The sequence below is a fragment of the Vipera berus genome, assembly GCF_964194415.1.
Source record: "Vipera berus genome assembly, chromosome: 1".
Taxonomy (NCBI): domain Eukaryota; kingdom Metazoa; phylum Chordata; class Lepidosauria; order Squamata; family Viperidae; genus Vipera; species Vipera berus.
Genome location: NC_138202.1, coordinates 298,971,127 through 298,988,542, shown reverse-complemented (window position 1 = coordinate 298,988,542; position 17,416 = coordinate 298,971,127). Strand labels below are relative to the sequence as shown.

The 17,416-nt window shown below is 37.0% G+C and overlaps 1 protein-coding gene across 5 annotated transcripts in view; it reads right to left on the bottom strand.

The window, feature by feature from the left end:
- The window catches only part of ZFAND3 (zinc finger AN1-type containing 3), a 121,666-nt gene that overhangs the window by 63,344 nt on the left and 40,906 nt on the right, over positions 1-17,416 (bottom strand). For 2 of the 5 annotated variants that reach the window (XM_081314682.1, XM_081314683.1), the window contains one exon: positions 16,160-16,298. The exons of the other annotated variants lie outside the window; for them this stretch is intronic. In XM_081314682.1, the coding sequence (XP_081170808.1) occupies positions 16,160-16,187 (28 nt within the window). In that variant the 5' untranslated portion in view covers positions 16,188-16,298. The remainder of the gene's footprint in view (positions 1-16,159; positions 16,299-17,416) is intronic. 5 annotated transcript variants of the gene reach the window in all.

Sequence of the window (17,416 nt, the reverse complement as noted above, 5' to 3'; positions counted from 1 at the left end):
CCCTGGGGGCCGCCAGTCGGCAGAGGAACTAGAGATCAAATTGCTAACATACGCTGGATCATGGAGAAAGCTAGGGAGTTCCAGAAAACATCTACTTCTGCTTCATTGACTATGCTAAAGCCTTTGATTGTGTGGATCACAACAAACTGTGGAAAGTTCTTAAAGAGATGGGAGTACCAGACCATCTTATTTGTCTCTTGAGAAACCTATATGCGGGTCAAGAAGCAACAGTGAGAACTGGACAGGGAACCACTGATTGGTTCAAAATTGGGAAAGGAGTCCAGCAAGGCTGTATACTGTCGCCCTGCCTATTAAACTTATATGCAGAGCACATCATGAGAAAGGTAGGGCTAGATGAATCAAAAGTTGGAATTAAGATTGCCGGAAGAAATATCAACAACCTAAGATATGCAGATGATACCACTGTAATGGCAGAAAGTGAAGAGGAACTAAAGAGCCTCTTGTTGCGGGTGAAGAAGGAGAGTGCAAAACTTGGGTTGAAACTTAACATTAAGAAAACCAAGATCATGGCATCCGGCCCTCTCAATTCCTGGCAAATAGATGGGGAAGAAATGGAGGGAGTGACAGATTTTATTTTCCTGGGCTCCAAGATCACTGCAGATGGAGACTGCAGCCAAGAAATTAAAAGACGCTTGCTCCTGGGGAGGAAAGCCATGGCAAATCTAGACAGTACACTAAAAAGCAGAGACATCACCCTGTCAACAAAAGTGCGTATAGTCAAGGCTATGGTCTTCCCAGTTGCAATGTATGGCAGTGGAAGTTGGACCATAAGAAAGGCTGAGCGCCAAAGAATTGAGGCCTTTGAACTATGGTGCTGGAGAAGACTCCTGCGAGTCCCTTGGACTGCAAGGCGATCAAACGGATCAGTCCTAGAGGAGATCAACCCTGACTGCTCTTTAAAAGGCCAGATCCTGAAGTTGAAACTCAAATACTTTGGCCACCTAATGAGAAGGAAGGACTCACTGGAGAAGAGCCTAATGCTGGGAAAGGTTGAGGGCAAGAGAAGAAGGGGATGACAGAGAATGAGGTGGCTTGATGGAGTCACTGAAGGAGTAGGTGTGACCTTAAATGGACTCCAGAAGATGGTAGAGGACAGGAAGGCCTGGAGGAACATTGTCCATGGGGTCGCGATGGGTCGGACACAATTTCACAGCTAACAAGAACAAAAATATTTTATTCCAATTCTTTAACCCTAGTTAAAGATAGTCAAAATTTAGCTAGCGATCTCATCTACAGAAACACTGATATATTACAAGTGACAGAATCTGGCAACAGGATGAACATTTAAATTGTTTCAAGCAATAAATTTTAGTCACCAAATGTGGCTTTCATTTTTCATCTTTCCTTCTTTTAAAAAAATCATATTGGTCTAGCCAGCATTATCACTTATGGATTTAAAACTTGTTTCCTTTTTCTGAGAAAAGGTAATAGGCAGAGACACCAAATATTTACTCCAGACATAGTTCAGTGCTTTTCAAGAATAAACAAATTTAAAATCTTGGATTAGGAAACAAAACAGTTCTGAAGCCTAATTACATAAGTTAAAAGGAAAAAATACATTTAAGTAATACAAAAAGTAGCAGAGTGATGGTGTAAAAATACAGATTACATTTATTGTATATAAATATGGAAACATAAGAAAAGGAAAGTTATACGCTATTTAACTTTATAAATGCAAAAGCAGTACTTTTGCTTCTTCCTGTAAAAAGTAACATTTTATATCCATACGATTCATAGCCACAGGTTTGCAATATAGCTCTCATGTTTTTTTAACCACACAGAATTGGGACGTAGTTATTTAAAAGAGATAAGGTTGTCACAATTCTTCAGATTTTCAAAGACCTTTTAAGAAGTTGACATATGGCAGCGATAGATGGCAGCTCAATATGCAGTAATGCAAGAAGAAAAACCCTAACTGTCCAAATCAAGGAATTCTTGAGTTACAAAGGGACTGGAATTCCCACTGCTAAGCAACGTGGTTATAAAAGCACCACTGCATTGCTTAGCAACAGCAATCCCTCCAGTCTTGGTAGCCATCATTAACCAGATCCCACAATCTTTTGGTAATGGCTGGGGAGGATGTGTGAAGGTGCACAAGAGACATGGTGAGGGTGTAAGGCAGAGGTGTCAAACTGCCGGCCCACGGGCCGGACGCATCACACAGAAGCTGCACCCAACCCATTGCCGGCAATGGCAAAAGAGTCCTGATACGTTGTGCGATGTCAAATGACGTCGCAGGTTTGACATATCTGATGTAAGGGGTCCCTGAGAGGGGTGACAAGGAACAAGGAGGGTAAGCAGAAGATGGTGGGCTGGGGAGGATGCATGGGGCTGTGTAAGGGAACAAGAGTGTGTTTGGTGTATCAACGTCTGAGATCTCTGCTTTTCCAGTCACAGTTTGAATGCATCTTTATGATTGCCTACCTGAGGCTCTGTCAGTTACAAGTATTGGCTCATTCAAATTTATGGGAGCGAGTCCCTAGATCAATAGACTGACAGAATTCCCCATGGAAGATGTAAATAACATTCAGTCTGTTTAATATGGGCCCTGCCCTAATATCTATTGATAGGTTAAGACAAATTCTGGAGTGAGTTCAAGCAGTTAATTTTTGACTCTGACATACAGAGACATAATACTCGTACCACTGCTACAACAGCTTAAGAATCCACCTTTCATTATCCCCAAATACTTGTGCCCTCACTTAAGAGAGCATTGACACTGGCATGATATTCTATCTTTAATGGTGGTGACGAAGATTCAATAATCTATCCAAACCATTTATGTATATATTCAGGCTCTGAAATTGAGATGGTTGCACATGTACTTTTGAAATGCCCTATCTTCCTTGAGGACTCAGTTAATCTACCCTCAAATCACAAACCAGTTCCAATACACAATTTTATGCTTCCTATTAATGGCCACAATCACGAAATCTTTAGGAAGGCACCAAGATTTTGTGCCTTAAGCAATAATGGTCAGAAAACATTTGTCTGAATATAATGATAGACATTAACTTTTGTATGAATATGCTTTGCTTTTTAATGTTGCTTCCTACATTTTGGCCTATGATTGCAAATTCTCAAATAAACAAATAAAGCACCTGGATTCTTTGACAAGACACTTTTTCCTAATCTAACCTATTTCAATTAAGTGGTGTGAAAATGGGGAGGAGAAAAAATGCATATTGTCTTGAGATTTGTATAAATTCTTCTCCTTTTGTATATGTTTGATATATAAATGTAGTAGTAAAGTAAATAAGGAAATGCATTTACATTACAATCTTTTTTAAAGAGGTATTTTCTTTCAAGCAAGCTCCTGCTTACACTACAATTAATTTTAATATTCAAGCATGGAAGATTTTTTTTTCTCCTTTGTTGTTTTAATCTGGGGACCAAAACAATTCCAATAATAGAACGTCAACATTAATTTGAGAGGTGATGAAAAATGCCTTAATAACACTGGAGCAGAATTAATATTGTATCATAGATCATGAAGCCATAAAACCTTTGACAAATTCATTTTTGTATCACTGTATATCCTTGCTAATAGGGCAGGGTACATCTGAGGGTCTGTTAAATACCTTTTCAGTTCAATATCACCTTAAACAGCAAAAAGAAAAAGCAGCCACCATCATTTAAGTTTACATCCAGCCTCAAAACCAGAAAATAAAAGGGTTAATAGCTTCCAACACATTATTTACTTTAGAAAAAACAGATACTATCTGAACAGTAGTAGAAATTAGGAAAAATTGTCAGTTTTGGTCCATTTTGCCAATAAATCAGTGATATGTTACTATAAACTCTGAATTCCTAACTATTAGCTTCTTTTTCTTCTTGTGCCATATCCGTTATTGGACTTTGGTGATCATGTTGGCGATCCTGTTTTTATCAGCAGACACATGAAAAAGTGCTGCTGAGTTTTGTCCAAACCAATCTCTTAGATTTTGAAGCCATGATGTTCTTCTTCTGCCTGGACCTTGTTTGCCTTCAATCTTTCCCTGGAGGATTAAATGGAGTATGCCATATTTTTCTGGGTGCCACATCACATGTCCGAAATATTCTAACTTTCATTTTTTAATTGTTTTGATGATTTCCCTTGCCTTTCCCAGGCGGCTTATCACCTCATTTCGGATCTTTTCAACCCAGCTTACACGTAGCAGGTGCCTATAAATCCACATTTCAAATGCTTCTAGTCTCTTCAGGTAGCCTTCTGTCAGAGACCAACTCTCTACTCAATACAGCAGGATAGAAAAAATATAACATCTGACAAGCCTGATTTTCAATCTTAGGCTTATGTCATGACTGCAGAAGACCTTTTTCATTTTGAAGAATGCTGTTCGAGCTTTCTCTATCCTTGTCTTTACTTCAGTGGTCATGTCCCACCTTTCATGTAAATTAGAACCAAGGTGCGTGATCCTTTTAACTTTTTCTAATGGTATTCCTTCCTAATTTATTAGTGATAAATTAATGGGTTGTTTGCTGTATTAGCTTCTATGCTTCTTTAAAAAAGCATAAACCTTGTCATAGCAAACTAAATGTCTATGGAGATTCCAGTCATCCAGAATTTTTTTAAAGTTTTGCTTCCACTTTTGCTTAAATGCATTTTGTTTTGTCTGCACTAAGCAGAAGAAAGATGGATGAGGAATGGAACTCAAAACATAAGAAACATAAACATAGGAAAGTTCAATACTTCAAAGATGAAATGAAACAACACCAACTGACTTTGTAGTCACCAATGAATTGAAGTAGGCCAATATTGTACTACAGGTGACGCCCCACTTAACAATGATAACTGGAATTTGTATCACTGAAAAACATGGTCATAAATGTCACATCATGAGACATTGCTTAGCAACACAAATTCTGGCACTACTGCTTGTTATCATTAAGCAAATCACTGCAGATTATTAAACACAGACATCATGTGGCCACCATTTGTGATCTCCTGCTGGCTCCCCCACTGACTTTTCATTTAGGAAGTCAGCAAAAGGATGTGACAAATGGTGATCAAATGACCGCAGGGATGCTGCAACTATCATAAGTACAAGGATTGGTCATAATTACCACTTGTTCAGGGCTGTCTTGAGTTTGAATGGCCAGTGAATGAATGGTTATTAAGACTTGAATCTTCTGGATCATCCATAAAGAATTACACCTTTCTAATGTAGAGATTATTAGACTACTGATTAATCTAAATCTGCTCTGAAATAAACATGGTTGGAAAACCAAAAGCTGGGCAAAATATATGGTACTGAGCCCATACGCTATCATGATTATCATATCCAGGGCTCTAATCCAGATTGAAATGGATCTAATGTCTTTCTCTCGAAGTGTCTAAATTTGCAAATAGCACACAGTACAGCTGTTACAGTTGTTATGGAGAGCTTGCACATTTACTTCTTTTCAAAGCATCCAGCATGATTCATTTCTAGCAAGATATATTATTTTTAAACATGCCCATTCAGTTTCTTCAGTAACTTATAAATAGTTAAGTAGACATGGTAGAACACAATTTGTTAGCTGCTTCAAGAACTTTGTCCATGACATAAAGTAGTATGAACTGAAATTGATTCCACATCAGTAGGCCAGATACAACTAGGGACTGCATTGGCAGGTGTTTCACAATGAGAATAAAGTTTATTCTGAAAGCGCTTTGCAACCTTACCATAATGCAGTCTATGGGTCTCTAGTGTGTCTCAATCACACCTACAATAGCTCATTCACAATTTGAAATAGCTTTATTTGCAGACTGAGACTCCTGCCAATCCAAGATAATCTTGAAAAATTAATGATGGTCAGACCTAATTAATACTTAAATGAACATCACCAAGATATTCAGAGCTTTGCTGAGAAACTGTCAAAACATCCTGGGGAAGAAGGCAGTGACAAGATGGTTGCCCAAAAAAGAACCTATATGGACATGTCAAGCCTGAATCTTCACTTCAAGGAGACTGTTTTATTTGAGAAAGGCACTACAGTAATTAAATAAAACTACTTGTTGACTATTACTGCCACAAAATAAGAATAAGCAGTTCTTTCTTATGTTCAAAGTCATTATATTTATAGCTTTTGCATTCAAGTTTCGTTTCTGCCTGTTTCATACCCAGTAGAATTAAGTATGGGAGCTAATTTTGTCCCAGAGAGCTGAGTGATAAACAACATCCTAAGTATCTAACTGCATTTCTGAGTACTAGATCAATTCTTTGATCTCAAATACCTCAGGCAAACTGCACTTCAGGTTCACATTCCATTCCTCATCCGTCTTTTCTTCTGCTTAGTGCAGACAAAACAAAATGCATTTAAGCAAAAGTGGAAGCAAAACTTTAAAAAAATTCTCCCCAATGCATGAGAGGAAGGGGAGACATAAACAGCTTGCCTAAACTTAAATTGTATTAAACAGTACAATTCCATAACAAATAAAACATGCTCTACCTAAAACTCTCTATGTACTATTTATTTACAAAATCTATGTGTTACCCATCTTCAGCAATTAACTCTGGGCAGCACACAATATAAAACCATAAAACCTAAGTACAAATGCAAACATTAATAAATTCAAAACATAAAAGCCAAAGCACCTCACATATCTTCAATCACTCACCTGTATCAGGTTTCACTGATAATCCAGATCTAGGGTATACCACAACAGAGAAACCATGCCTCCTGGGTTTCACAAGATGGCACTGTTTCTCTGTGGGTATCAAGTGCGTAACCACACTGCTGAATCTATTGGGATGGGCAGAAACAACAGAGGTAGATGATGCCTCATGTAACCTGGTGCTGCGCAGTGTGTAGCTTTGAATAACCTTTTATTATTAAAATAAGCTTCTATCATATAAAAAGTAATAACAAAATTTGGAATCCACTCAGAAGCTTACTGGCACACAGGAGAAGTATTATATGGGTGAATTCTGGTTCATCCAATATTGCACACACTGCTGCATATCTATATATCTATATCTATATCTATATCTATCTATCTATCTATCTATCTATCTATCTATCTATCTATCTATCTATCTATCTATCTATCTATTCTGGACCAAGGTTTCTGCATGTTTTTCAAGTGCCCTGTGATAATCCAGAGGGGAAGTGCCTAAGGAATAAGTGAGCTGAACCTCCAGATCCAGACTGGTTTCCTCTACCAAACCTATGCCTTTTGCAAGTCTTGACTGTTCTAACTTTTATAAATAACTCATGTGTTTACAAAAAAAAGCTAGGCTACTAGGTTTTGCTGTATTTGCCCTACATTCTTGAAAACTATTTGCAGTCTTTTTATTATATAGTATTGTAGCTTTAAACAATGTAGGAGGGGAAGCACGTTAGTGCATATGAGGACAAAAAATCAGGAGAGTGAAGTGAACTATAGCTCATAAAAAACCTACACTTTAAAACAAAATATGTTAGATGGAAAAGTGCTACCAAACTCCTGATATCGCTTTAAACAAGAGTTCCACAACCCACCTACCCCGCCAGCAAAAGAAAGCTAATGCAAATAGATTTTTAGCCCCACAGAAGTAAACCACAAGCCTTTTGCTTATAAAACTATACACTGCTCCTTAACAGCAATTTTTCTATTCAGACCAAACCAGCTATCAGCTTTTCCCTTAAAGAAAGATTTTATGTAACTACAATGCTGAATCAAAATTTGAGGTTTCATATAGCTCTTAGAAAACACCTAAATTTAAACAAAATTGGTAACCATTATCAGCAGTTTGCCAATAAGAGAACAATTTTTATTCTGTGAATACAGTTTCTTCTGCTATCCATAACCTTTCTCTAAACCATTTCACTTACAATTTTAATCACCAAAAAAATTCCTATTCTGGAATCCTTGCATAGTTCATAGAACATAACCTTAAATAAGATCAATTAACATTTACTAATATGAGCTACTGGTATTTTGTTCAGCCAATTCTTCAGATTTAATATAGAAGAACAAAGGACAAATATATTGGTTTTACTATTTTTATTAGTTACAGTGATAATGCTAACTGAATTGGATCCATTTATCCATTTTATATTATTGTAAAATGGCAACTTAATAGATATTTTTGGGGAGAAAGGATGCCTATTAAATCTAAATGTCCATTAAATCCAAATGTAAGGTAACATGTAATTTATATCATTTATATAACTACATGTTTTCATATCTATTGAAATGTCACTTGCATAATTATGGGCTTATACTGATTACATAAATTGATGCAAATAAAATGAACAAATTGTCCTACCAAACTATGAAACAAGCTTGTTTTTTACAAGTGGAGCTACACCATAACTTTGGTCTGTTGAATTTGAAATCCGATAAAAGTGGTATGTTAAATCAAGGTTTCACTGAAGCAGGAGTTCCATTTATAGAATGCAATTTTTCTACTTCCAACATAAGTACACAAATTTCATTCTTAAAAAACTGTGCTTGAATTTATTTTGAGAAAATAATTCACAATATTTTATTCTTCTAACTGTAATATTAGTCTATGGTAACAAAAAAAAAAGAGGGAACCTGTTAAGTACATTTTGTGACTAACAACTAATTCTGTTAAAGGAAATATTAAACTGTTATAGTAAAATATGAATAATTGGATTATAAACACAAAAAAACAAAATATGTATTATTTTTATATTCAGTACTGTATATGGAATGATACAATCCTCCCTCTTTGTGCATTTTATTTAGTGATAGATTCAAAACTGCACCATGTCAAATATGTAAACAAAGAAGTAAATTCTATTCCAGAATAAAGTATTGCTTACTATCATAAATTAGTATATTCCAAAAACGATTTCTGCAAAATTCTTTTTAAAATATTAGCCAAGGTGCTATTTATATAAAATCTGTTCTTTTTCAAAAGTATCAACTTTATCTTTTTATCGATCAAATCCAATGAAGCTTTTGTTTATTTATTTATTTTATTAAATTTATATGCCGCCCTTCTCCCTAAGGACTCAGGGCGGCGCACAATAAAAATTAAAAACATAAAATAGAAAATTTAAAAAAGAATTAAATAATAAATACAATAATTATATGACAATTTAAAAACCAGTAAAAAGCTAATTAAAACCGTAGTCAGTCCAGGCCCGCTTGTTGGAACAACCGCGTCTTCAGGTCATGGCGGAAGGACCGAAGGTCAGGGGTCGTCCGCAGCTCCAGGGGCAATTCATTCCAGAGAGTCGGTGCGCCCACAGAGAAGGCTCTCCCCCTGGGGGTCGCCAGCCGGCATTGCCTGGCTGATGGCACCCTGAGGAGGCCGACTCTGTGGGAGCGAACCGGGCGATGGGAGGTTGACAATGGCAGCAAGTGGGGTCAAAAGTACCCCGGGCCTAAGCCATGTAGGGCTTTAAAGGTTATAACCAGCACCTTGAATCGCACCCGGAGGGCAACCGGAAGCCAATGCAGCTCGCGCAGGAGTGGTGTAACATGGGAGTACTGAGATACTTCCATAAGCACCCACTTATGGTCTGTTAAAGTGGCTATCTAGTAATTTTTTAAAGTTATAACAGATCATTTTGAGATTGCAAGAATACATATTGCAAAAAGAATCACAATAAATTTCCTCAAATAATTTTTCACCCACCTGTGTTTGTTAAAGGGAAAGAAAAAATTCAGAATATTATACTAGCAAGAAGCAAAAGAGAAGCAGAAAATTCTGATTTTATTTCCCAAGCATACTTCTATTATAATATCCTGGTCTTTATGATATTACAAGCATATTTATTTTATTTATTTATTGATGGGATTTATATCCCGCCCTATCTCCTGAAGGACTCAGGGCGGCTCACAATAAAACATATAATAAGTGCATAAATCAAGATAAATGAAATTGAGAACATCAGTGCAATAAAAAATTAGAGAATTTAAAAATGAATTAAAAATACTAAATATAAATTAATTAAGATGCCTGTCAGTCTAGGTCAGCTTGGTGGAACAGGTGTGTTTTGAGGCCGCGGCGAAAGGATTGGAGGTTTTGGGCTATCCGAAGCTCAGGGGGGAGCTGATTCCATAGGGTTGGTGCTCCCACAGAGAAGGCCCTCCCCCTGGGGGTCGCCAGCCGACATTGCCTAGCTGACGGTACCCTGAGGAGGCCTTCTCTGTGTGAGCGTACTGGACGATGGGAATTTGTTCCCGGCAGCAGATGGTCCTGCAAGTATCCCGGACCTAAGCCATGTAGGGCTTTAAAGGTAAGTACCAGCACCTTAAATCTCACCCGGAGGGCAACTGGTAGCCAATGCAGCTCCCGCAGGAGGGGTGTAATATGGGAGTATCGGGAAGCTCCCATCACAACCCGCGCAGCTGCATTCTGCACCAGCTGAAGCCTCCGGGTGGTCTTTAAGGGCAGCCCCATGTAGAGAGCATTACAGTAATCAATACGGGAGGTAACGAGTGCGTGGGTGACTGTACGTAGGGCATCTCGGTCCAAAAAGGGGCGTAATTGGTATATAAGACGAATCTGGGCAAATGCCCCCCTAGCCACGGTTCCAATGTGATCTTCAAAACTGAGTCGTGAATCTAGGAGGACGCCCAGATTGCGTGCTTTATCAATGGGAGGTAACATCTCTCCTCCTATAGTCAGAGATGGAACCTCTTGGACTAAACGAGATGACGGTATGTACAGCCACTCAGTCTTGGCCGGGTTGAGTCGAAGCCTGTTTTCTCCCATCCAAATCTGTACCGCTTCCAGACAACGGGACATCACATCGAGGGCATCACTGGGTTGGTTCGGGGTGGAGATGAATAGCTGGGTATCATCAGCATATTGATGATATTTCACCCCGAAGCTACGGATGATCTCTCCCAGCGGCTTCATATAGATGTTGAACAGGAGGGGCGAGAGCACCGAACCCTGAGGCACTCCACAATTAAGAGGCCTAGGGCTTGACCTCTGCCCTCCTGCCAACACCGTCTGCGAACGGTCCGAGAGGTAGGAGGAGAACCAACGCAGAACGGTGCCTCCCACTCCCAGCCCCTCAAGACGACGCAGTAAGATACCATGGTCGATGGTATCAAAAGCCGCTGATAGATCTAATAGGACCAGGACAGAAGAATAACCTCTATCTCGGGCCCGCCAGAGATCATTCACCAGCGCGACCAATGCCGTCTCCGTGCTGTGCCCCGGTCTGAAACCCGATTGGTACGGATCTAGATATTCAGCTTCCTCCAGGTTCAAAGGGAGCTGTTGTGCCACCACGCTCTCAACGACCTTCGCAAGGAAGCGAAGGTTGGAGACAGGACGGAAGTTGTTTAAAACAGCTGGGTCCAGTGCCGGTTTCTTGAGGAGGGGCCTTACCACCGCCTCTTTCAAGGCAGCAGGGAAGTACCCTTCACTCAGTGAGGCATTGATAACTGCTAGGAGCCAGCCTCGTGTAACCTCCCGAGAAGCATAGACTAGCCAGGAGGGACACGGGTCCAACAAACATGTGGCGGCACTTAGTTTCCCCATGATCTTGTCCACTTCATCCGGAGTCACAGGATCGAACTCTTCCCAAATGTACTTGGCCAACTTCATCGTTTTCCTCTCGTTAGATACTGCCCAGTCAGAGTCCAGACCAGCCCGAATCTGAGCAATTTTGTCCACCAGATATTTACTAAATTCCTCAGCCCGTCCATGTAGGGGGTCCTCTCCCGTCTCTTGACTTAAAAGGGAGCGGACCACTCTAAATAGGGCGGCCGGGCGATTATCTGCGGACGCAATGAGGGTGGTGAAGTAGGCGTGCTTTGCCACCCTCATTGCCACAAGATAGGATCTAGAAAAGGATCTTAACTGTGTTCGGTCAGACTCGGACCGACTGGCTCTCCAAATGCTCTCTAGGCCCCTTCTCTGGCGCTTCATCTCCCGCAGGTCCTTGGAGAACCAAGGAGCGAGTCGGGACTTGCGCCGGGTCAGAGGCCGCAAAGGGACAACGCGGTCGAGCGCCTCCGAAGCAGCCTGTTGCCAGGCATTAACTAAGGATCTAAATATGATCTAAACAGTTTTATGTAGCCAAACATGTATGCAGAATGTTATTTCTAGTTATTCATCATCTACCATTGTAGCTTTGGGGATCCATTAACTCCATATCTGAATTGTTTACTTTCTGTGTTTAATTCTTATCACAATTTTAAATACTAGTTCTTGAAATTCAGCTGTTCATGAAAGAGAATAGTTAACCCTTCCATTCCATAATAAAATCTGTAGTCAGCTGGAAATAATGTCTGATGTCTTTTGCACGTCAAATGCACAATACTTTTACACCAAGTGCATTTATTTTCAAGGCAAAATGTGTGATAGCGTTTCTATTCTTCATCTTCTTTCTATTCTTCATCATTTGAAAACCTCATACCACTAAGTTATGTGAAGAAACCTATATAATTACATGTCTTGCTTATTCTTTAATTGGTTTCAAGATTTCATGTCTAAAAAACAAATTATATCAGAACATTGGGTGCATAAAGATCTACTCCCATGTAGATAGTGTAATACTTCTTCTTTAAACTTTTTTCCCCAATTTATTAATGTATCATATTGAGAGAGAAAGATTCTGGTGAGTTTTCCTAGGGTAATTGACTGAACAAACAAGAAGGGGAGAGGGAGAAAAAATCAGGGATCATATAAAACTTAATACCAAATAATTCCACAATATATACATTATAATTAGTAAACAGCTGGTATATATTTCACTATGACGTATATAACAATGCTTGGAACTTTTTAGTTTAGAAATATGGCAAATGGAATGAGGGAATGGAGGTGGGATGCATGAAAAAGCATATATAGAGAAAATATTGCAAACTAAACTGTGGACATACAGATTAGATAAAAAGAAGGGCATATTTCAACTGTGGAATTTATCTCAAATGAAGTTACATTCTTCTATTTGTATCAGAAAGGGATTAGATAATTTCATGGAGCATAAAGCTCCCAAGTGTTTACTATTTACAATGTTTATATGTTACTTCCCCTAGAAAGGCCTAAGAGGCATCAATATTAATATCAATCCCTATGCAAAGTGTGATTGTGCTCGAGGGTTCTCCTTCTGACATTTCCAAGCATTTGGTCCGTCACTGAGGAAATACTCTGTTGTACTTACACATCTTTGACTTGATATAGCAGAGTTCATCTTGCACTAAGAAAATATTTTTAAAAAAATCTTAAGTCTTAAAGAGCTAATAATAACCTTTTCAGAAATATAAGTGATGATGCTATGAGTTTTCTACTCTGAAAATCAGGTATATCAAACAAAAGGCTTATGATATTCTCTTTCAGTTTGAGGTTATCTACATAGACAGAGTGTTTTGTCATCTTAAGTTTTATGCAGAGACATAAAATATAAAATCAGATGAACTGTAAAAATTGGCAAACCACCTACTCAACTTAATTATTGTTCTTCTACAAAGCAGCACAAGTATCTATTAAAAGGTCAGGAAAATGTAAGGAAAAACATCCTGTATAATCCATGAAAATACCCCTAATGAAAATTCATTGAACTCAAATAATTTAATTCATTCATAATTTAAATGCAAGAAGAACTTAATCCAAAGCAATATGCATAATATGTTTTCCATTACTGAAAAATCTTTTTACATTGGATTTTCATCATAAATAAAACAAATTAAATCCCTTTCCAAGAAATGCAAAATTTCAGCAGTTTTTTCTATATTTTATGTAATTCTTTAAAAATATAACAATGTTGCTGTCTATCTAAACAACACTCCCTTAATTACACTTTCAAATAATTGTAAAATCAATAGAACTATCATGAATAATCTAGTAAACTGAAAAACAATGAACACATGAAATATAATTTCAATAAGTAACTATAAATCTAACTACAAACTGTTAGAAAACAACTAAGGCCAGTAGCCACAAGGAACTTTTCAGTTTCTATTTGTTTACAGTTTTATGATTTCATGTATTATGAAAATATGTAAACATCTTTTCATGGGCATTATTCATATCCACGAATTTTGACTGTTAAACCCAGAAGTGTTCATTCTGATTAACTGACCTTTGCTTCTGCACAATGTATTAAATAATCCTTTAAACACAACAGATGTACTGCATATCTTGCCTACTATTTTCACATAGACCATAAAATATACATGAAAGTTTAATTATTAAGAAAATATTAATAAGAATCTGCACAATTGTTAGGAGCGCCATGGCAAGCGTTCAGAATTTCCCTTTTTAAAAGCTAGCAAAATGTAGCATTACCATCAAGCAAGACAGACATATCTGAAACAAGGAAAAATAAAGGGTTGTTACTGTTAATTTGGTTCACTGGAAACAAGTTTGTTCCGGAGTAAGCAGAGTTCACATGGGAATAAATGCTTTCTACTTTATTTTGTTTTTCCTTGAGTAATTTTTGATACTTTCTACCATTCCAAAGAGGTGAACTTGCTTTTGGTAGATTGTAATGGACATAAGGTACCTGTTAATGTTGTAAATACTTAGTGAAACAAATGTACATCGTAAAACTCTGCAGATATAAATTACTATTTAATTGCCTATCTTTCTAAACTGAAATAATAAAAAAGGTGTTTAGCTGTGTGACTTCTTTTCTAATTGGTATTGTTTAAGCAAAGGACCTTTCATATCTCACTTTCCACAAATTCCACCATAAACAACCTGGGCAAACTTAAGTGAAACAGAAAGCCCACTATATGCATAAAGGACAATCATATGTTTACAAGTATTCAGTTATTATATTCATTATTTATGGTAAATATTGAAGACTTAAGTTTAAGTAATGTACTTTGTGTCTATTTAGAGTATGAGTCTCACATGTGTATACAAAGTATCTATGAGAACCAGGATTACTATCAGGTAGATCAGTCTAGGAAATCAATTTAACAAGAAGAATAAAACTTCCTTTATTGTTATTGACTATAATAACAATCTTGCAAGTGTTTTCACATACTCCAATGAATAGGGGAGGAATCTGCTCGAATTGGTTCAGAATCTTACCTCATTACTGAGGACTTTTTTTAAAAAAAAATCATATCTTTTGGCAAAAGTAACAATCCTTACATATCTCCTTATGCTTTACTGATATAAAGAATCTTACTACATTTTCAGTAGCCCTAAACATTTATGAATGCTACATTTCCAAATAGAAATATTAGAAAATTAATCTAATATTAACTTAGATACCTTTCAGGAGAAATTAATTATATATTTCAAAGGTCTCCTCTCATTGGTTGGTCTCTCTTTTGGAAAGAAAGAGTTAAATTGTTCCATTTATTCCCCAAAGATCTTAATTCAACTCAGTAGTGCCATGTTTTATTTAAAACATACTCTCTCTGAGTAACCACTTATTCTAATTGGCAAGGCAAGGCAGGGTCCCAGAAGCACATAGCTCGTTACGTTCAGTTTGGATTACAAAAACACGAAACAAACTGCATCGAAATGTACAAATTAACAGCACAGGAGTGCATGACACGGATGTGGAATTAGATTCTAATATGGAATTAACTCTATAGGGAAACTGTGGAACAAACCACTAGTGTTTTTATAAACTCTACAAGGTTTTGAAATGAGCAAATACAGAATGTAGAGGATGGTGGGGTTTTTTCATAATTCAACAAAATCACTTAAAGAAAATAAATCCTTTCTATACGCCATGCAGAAGATAGGTGTTACTAAAAAGTTTAAGAAACTCAAAAACAACAGTCATCACCTTTTTCTATATTCACACTGAAGGTCTGGACAAATCTTTTCACAATTAAGTGATATCCTAAACACTTTTATTTGTCTGAGAACTTACACACAAGGGACTAAATTAGAGCTTATGTTTCAGCAAACCATGCAGACAGCAAAGTTAATGAGGTAAAAATTAGATGAACACAATATTAATAAGATAGAAAGCCACAACAGAGACAGAAACTATTTGCCAAGAAGCAGGTGAAATCACTCTATCACGTGCACCTTTCTATAAAAAGTTTTCTTTATGTTCTTTCTCCATTTGACCATTGGGGATAAATAATGTTTGTCAGCCATCACAAAATCAATGGGCAACACATTAAAAAAATAAACCAACACTGAGACATTAAAAGGGATGTTATATTTCTGCTATTCAACAGAAAGTAGATATTTAACATGTCTGCAAAATAAAGATTCCCTAGACTGCAATATCAAAATATTAATGTAAGAATGTTTACCTAATTTTGTAAATGGTAATATATCCATGGAACTGGTAAGTTTCCCAGTTGAGACCAAGGTACCTGAAGGAATATCTTCCCTTATTTCATTCAGCTATCACTCTGATATCAGCATTAGCTCGTCCCTGTTTCTCTTTTACTAGAGGTGAAATAGATAAAATTAGAAAGCTATAGTCCCTCACAAAATATTCACCCATGGCTAGACAAATATCTTTTTCCCCATATTTAAAAAACCTTACACAGTACTACATGTTTATCTGATTGCATTTTATGCAGATTTATGGTTTTTAATTATTTGTAATTTTATAAAATTCCCTGGTATCAAATGTGATGAAAAGCATGGTATTTTAAATAAATAGTTCTCCTCAGCTATGTACAACAATTACTTGCATCTAGCATTTCAATGTACCTAAAAATTAATCATGTGGAAATTAACCAGTATGCAATGAACCAAACATTCAGGATGTTTTTAGAGAAGATGTATACACATGAGAATATTGTAAACATGGATTTCATAGCTATGCATACATAGTCATTGACTGCCATTTAAACAATCCGGGCAATATTTTTAAAAGCATGCTAAATCAGTTCAATATAAAATGGACGGGAACACAAAGTCCGCCAGATTCTTAGTGCTAGGCATAAAATGATTTCAGCAACAGTCTTGCACCAGACGTTCAACAGACTACAACTATAATACTAAGTTTGAATGCTGTTAAAATACACCACAAAGCATTGGCTTAATAGAAAAGCACAAATTGAGGTGCCAACTACTATCAAGCTTTAAGGCAGGAGAAATTATACTATAGCCCTTCTAATCAAAAGAGGATGTTCTTGAGCAGACAGCTGAGAACACAATTATTCCTTTTACAAAATGAGAGCAATGCTCTGCTTTGTACACCTGAAAATTCCTAGCTGCTAATCAGAGCCTATTAAAATGCATCATATAATGGAAGCACTGGAATATTCTAGCACATTGAAATTATCAGCATTACAGCTAGAAGCAATTAATTTAAAGAGAGCATTAAAAGAAAAAATATTTTTAAAAACTGAATGAGACAGCTGCTAAGATAGTCAACCTTACAAGATAACATAATGTAATATTTTAATATCAACAATTCCCCCAGAATATTGACATGTTACATTAGAGTCTGCTCAAGCCATATATTAACACAATAGGTCTAGACTGCTGTAATAACAGCATGGAACACTGAATCGAAAATCAGTCAAAGGATGTATGCAAAGTTTTGCTATTAT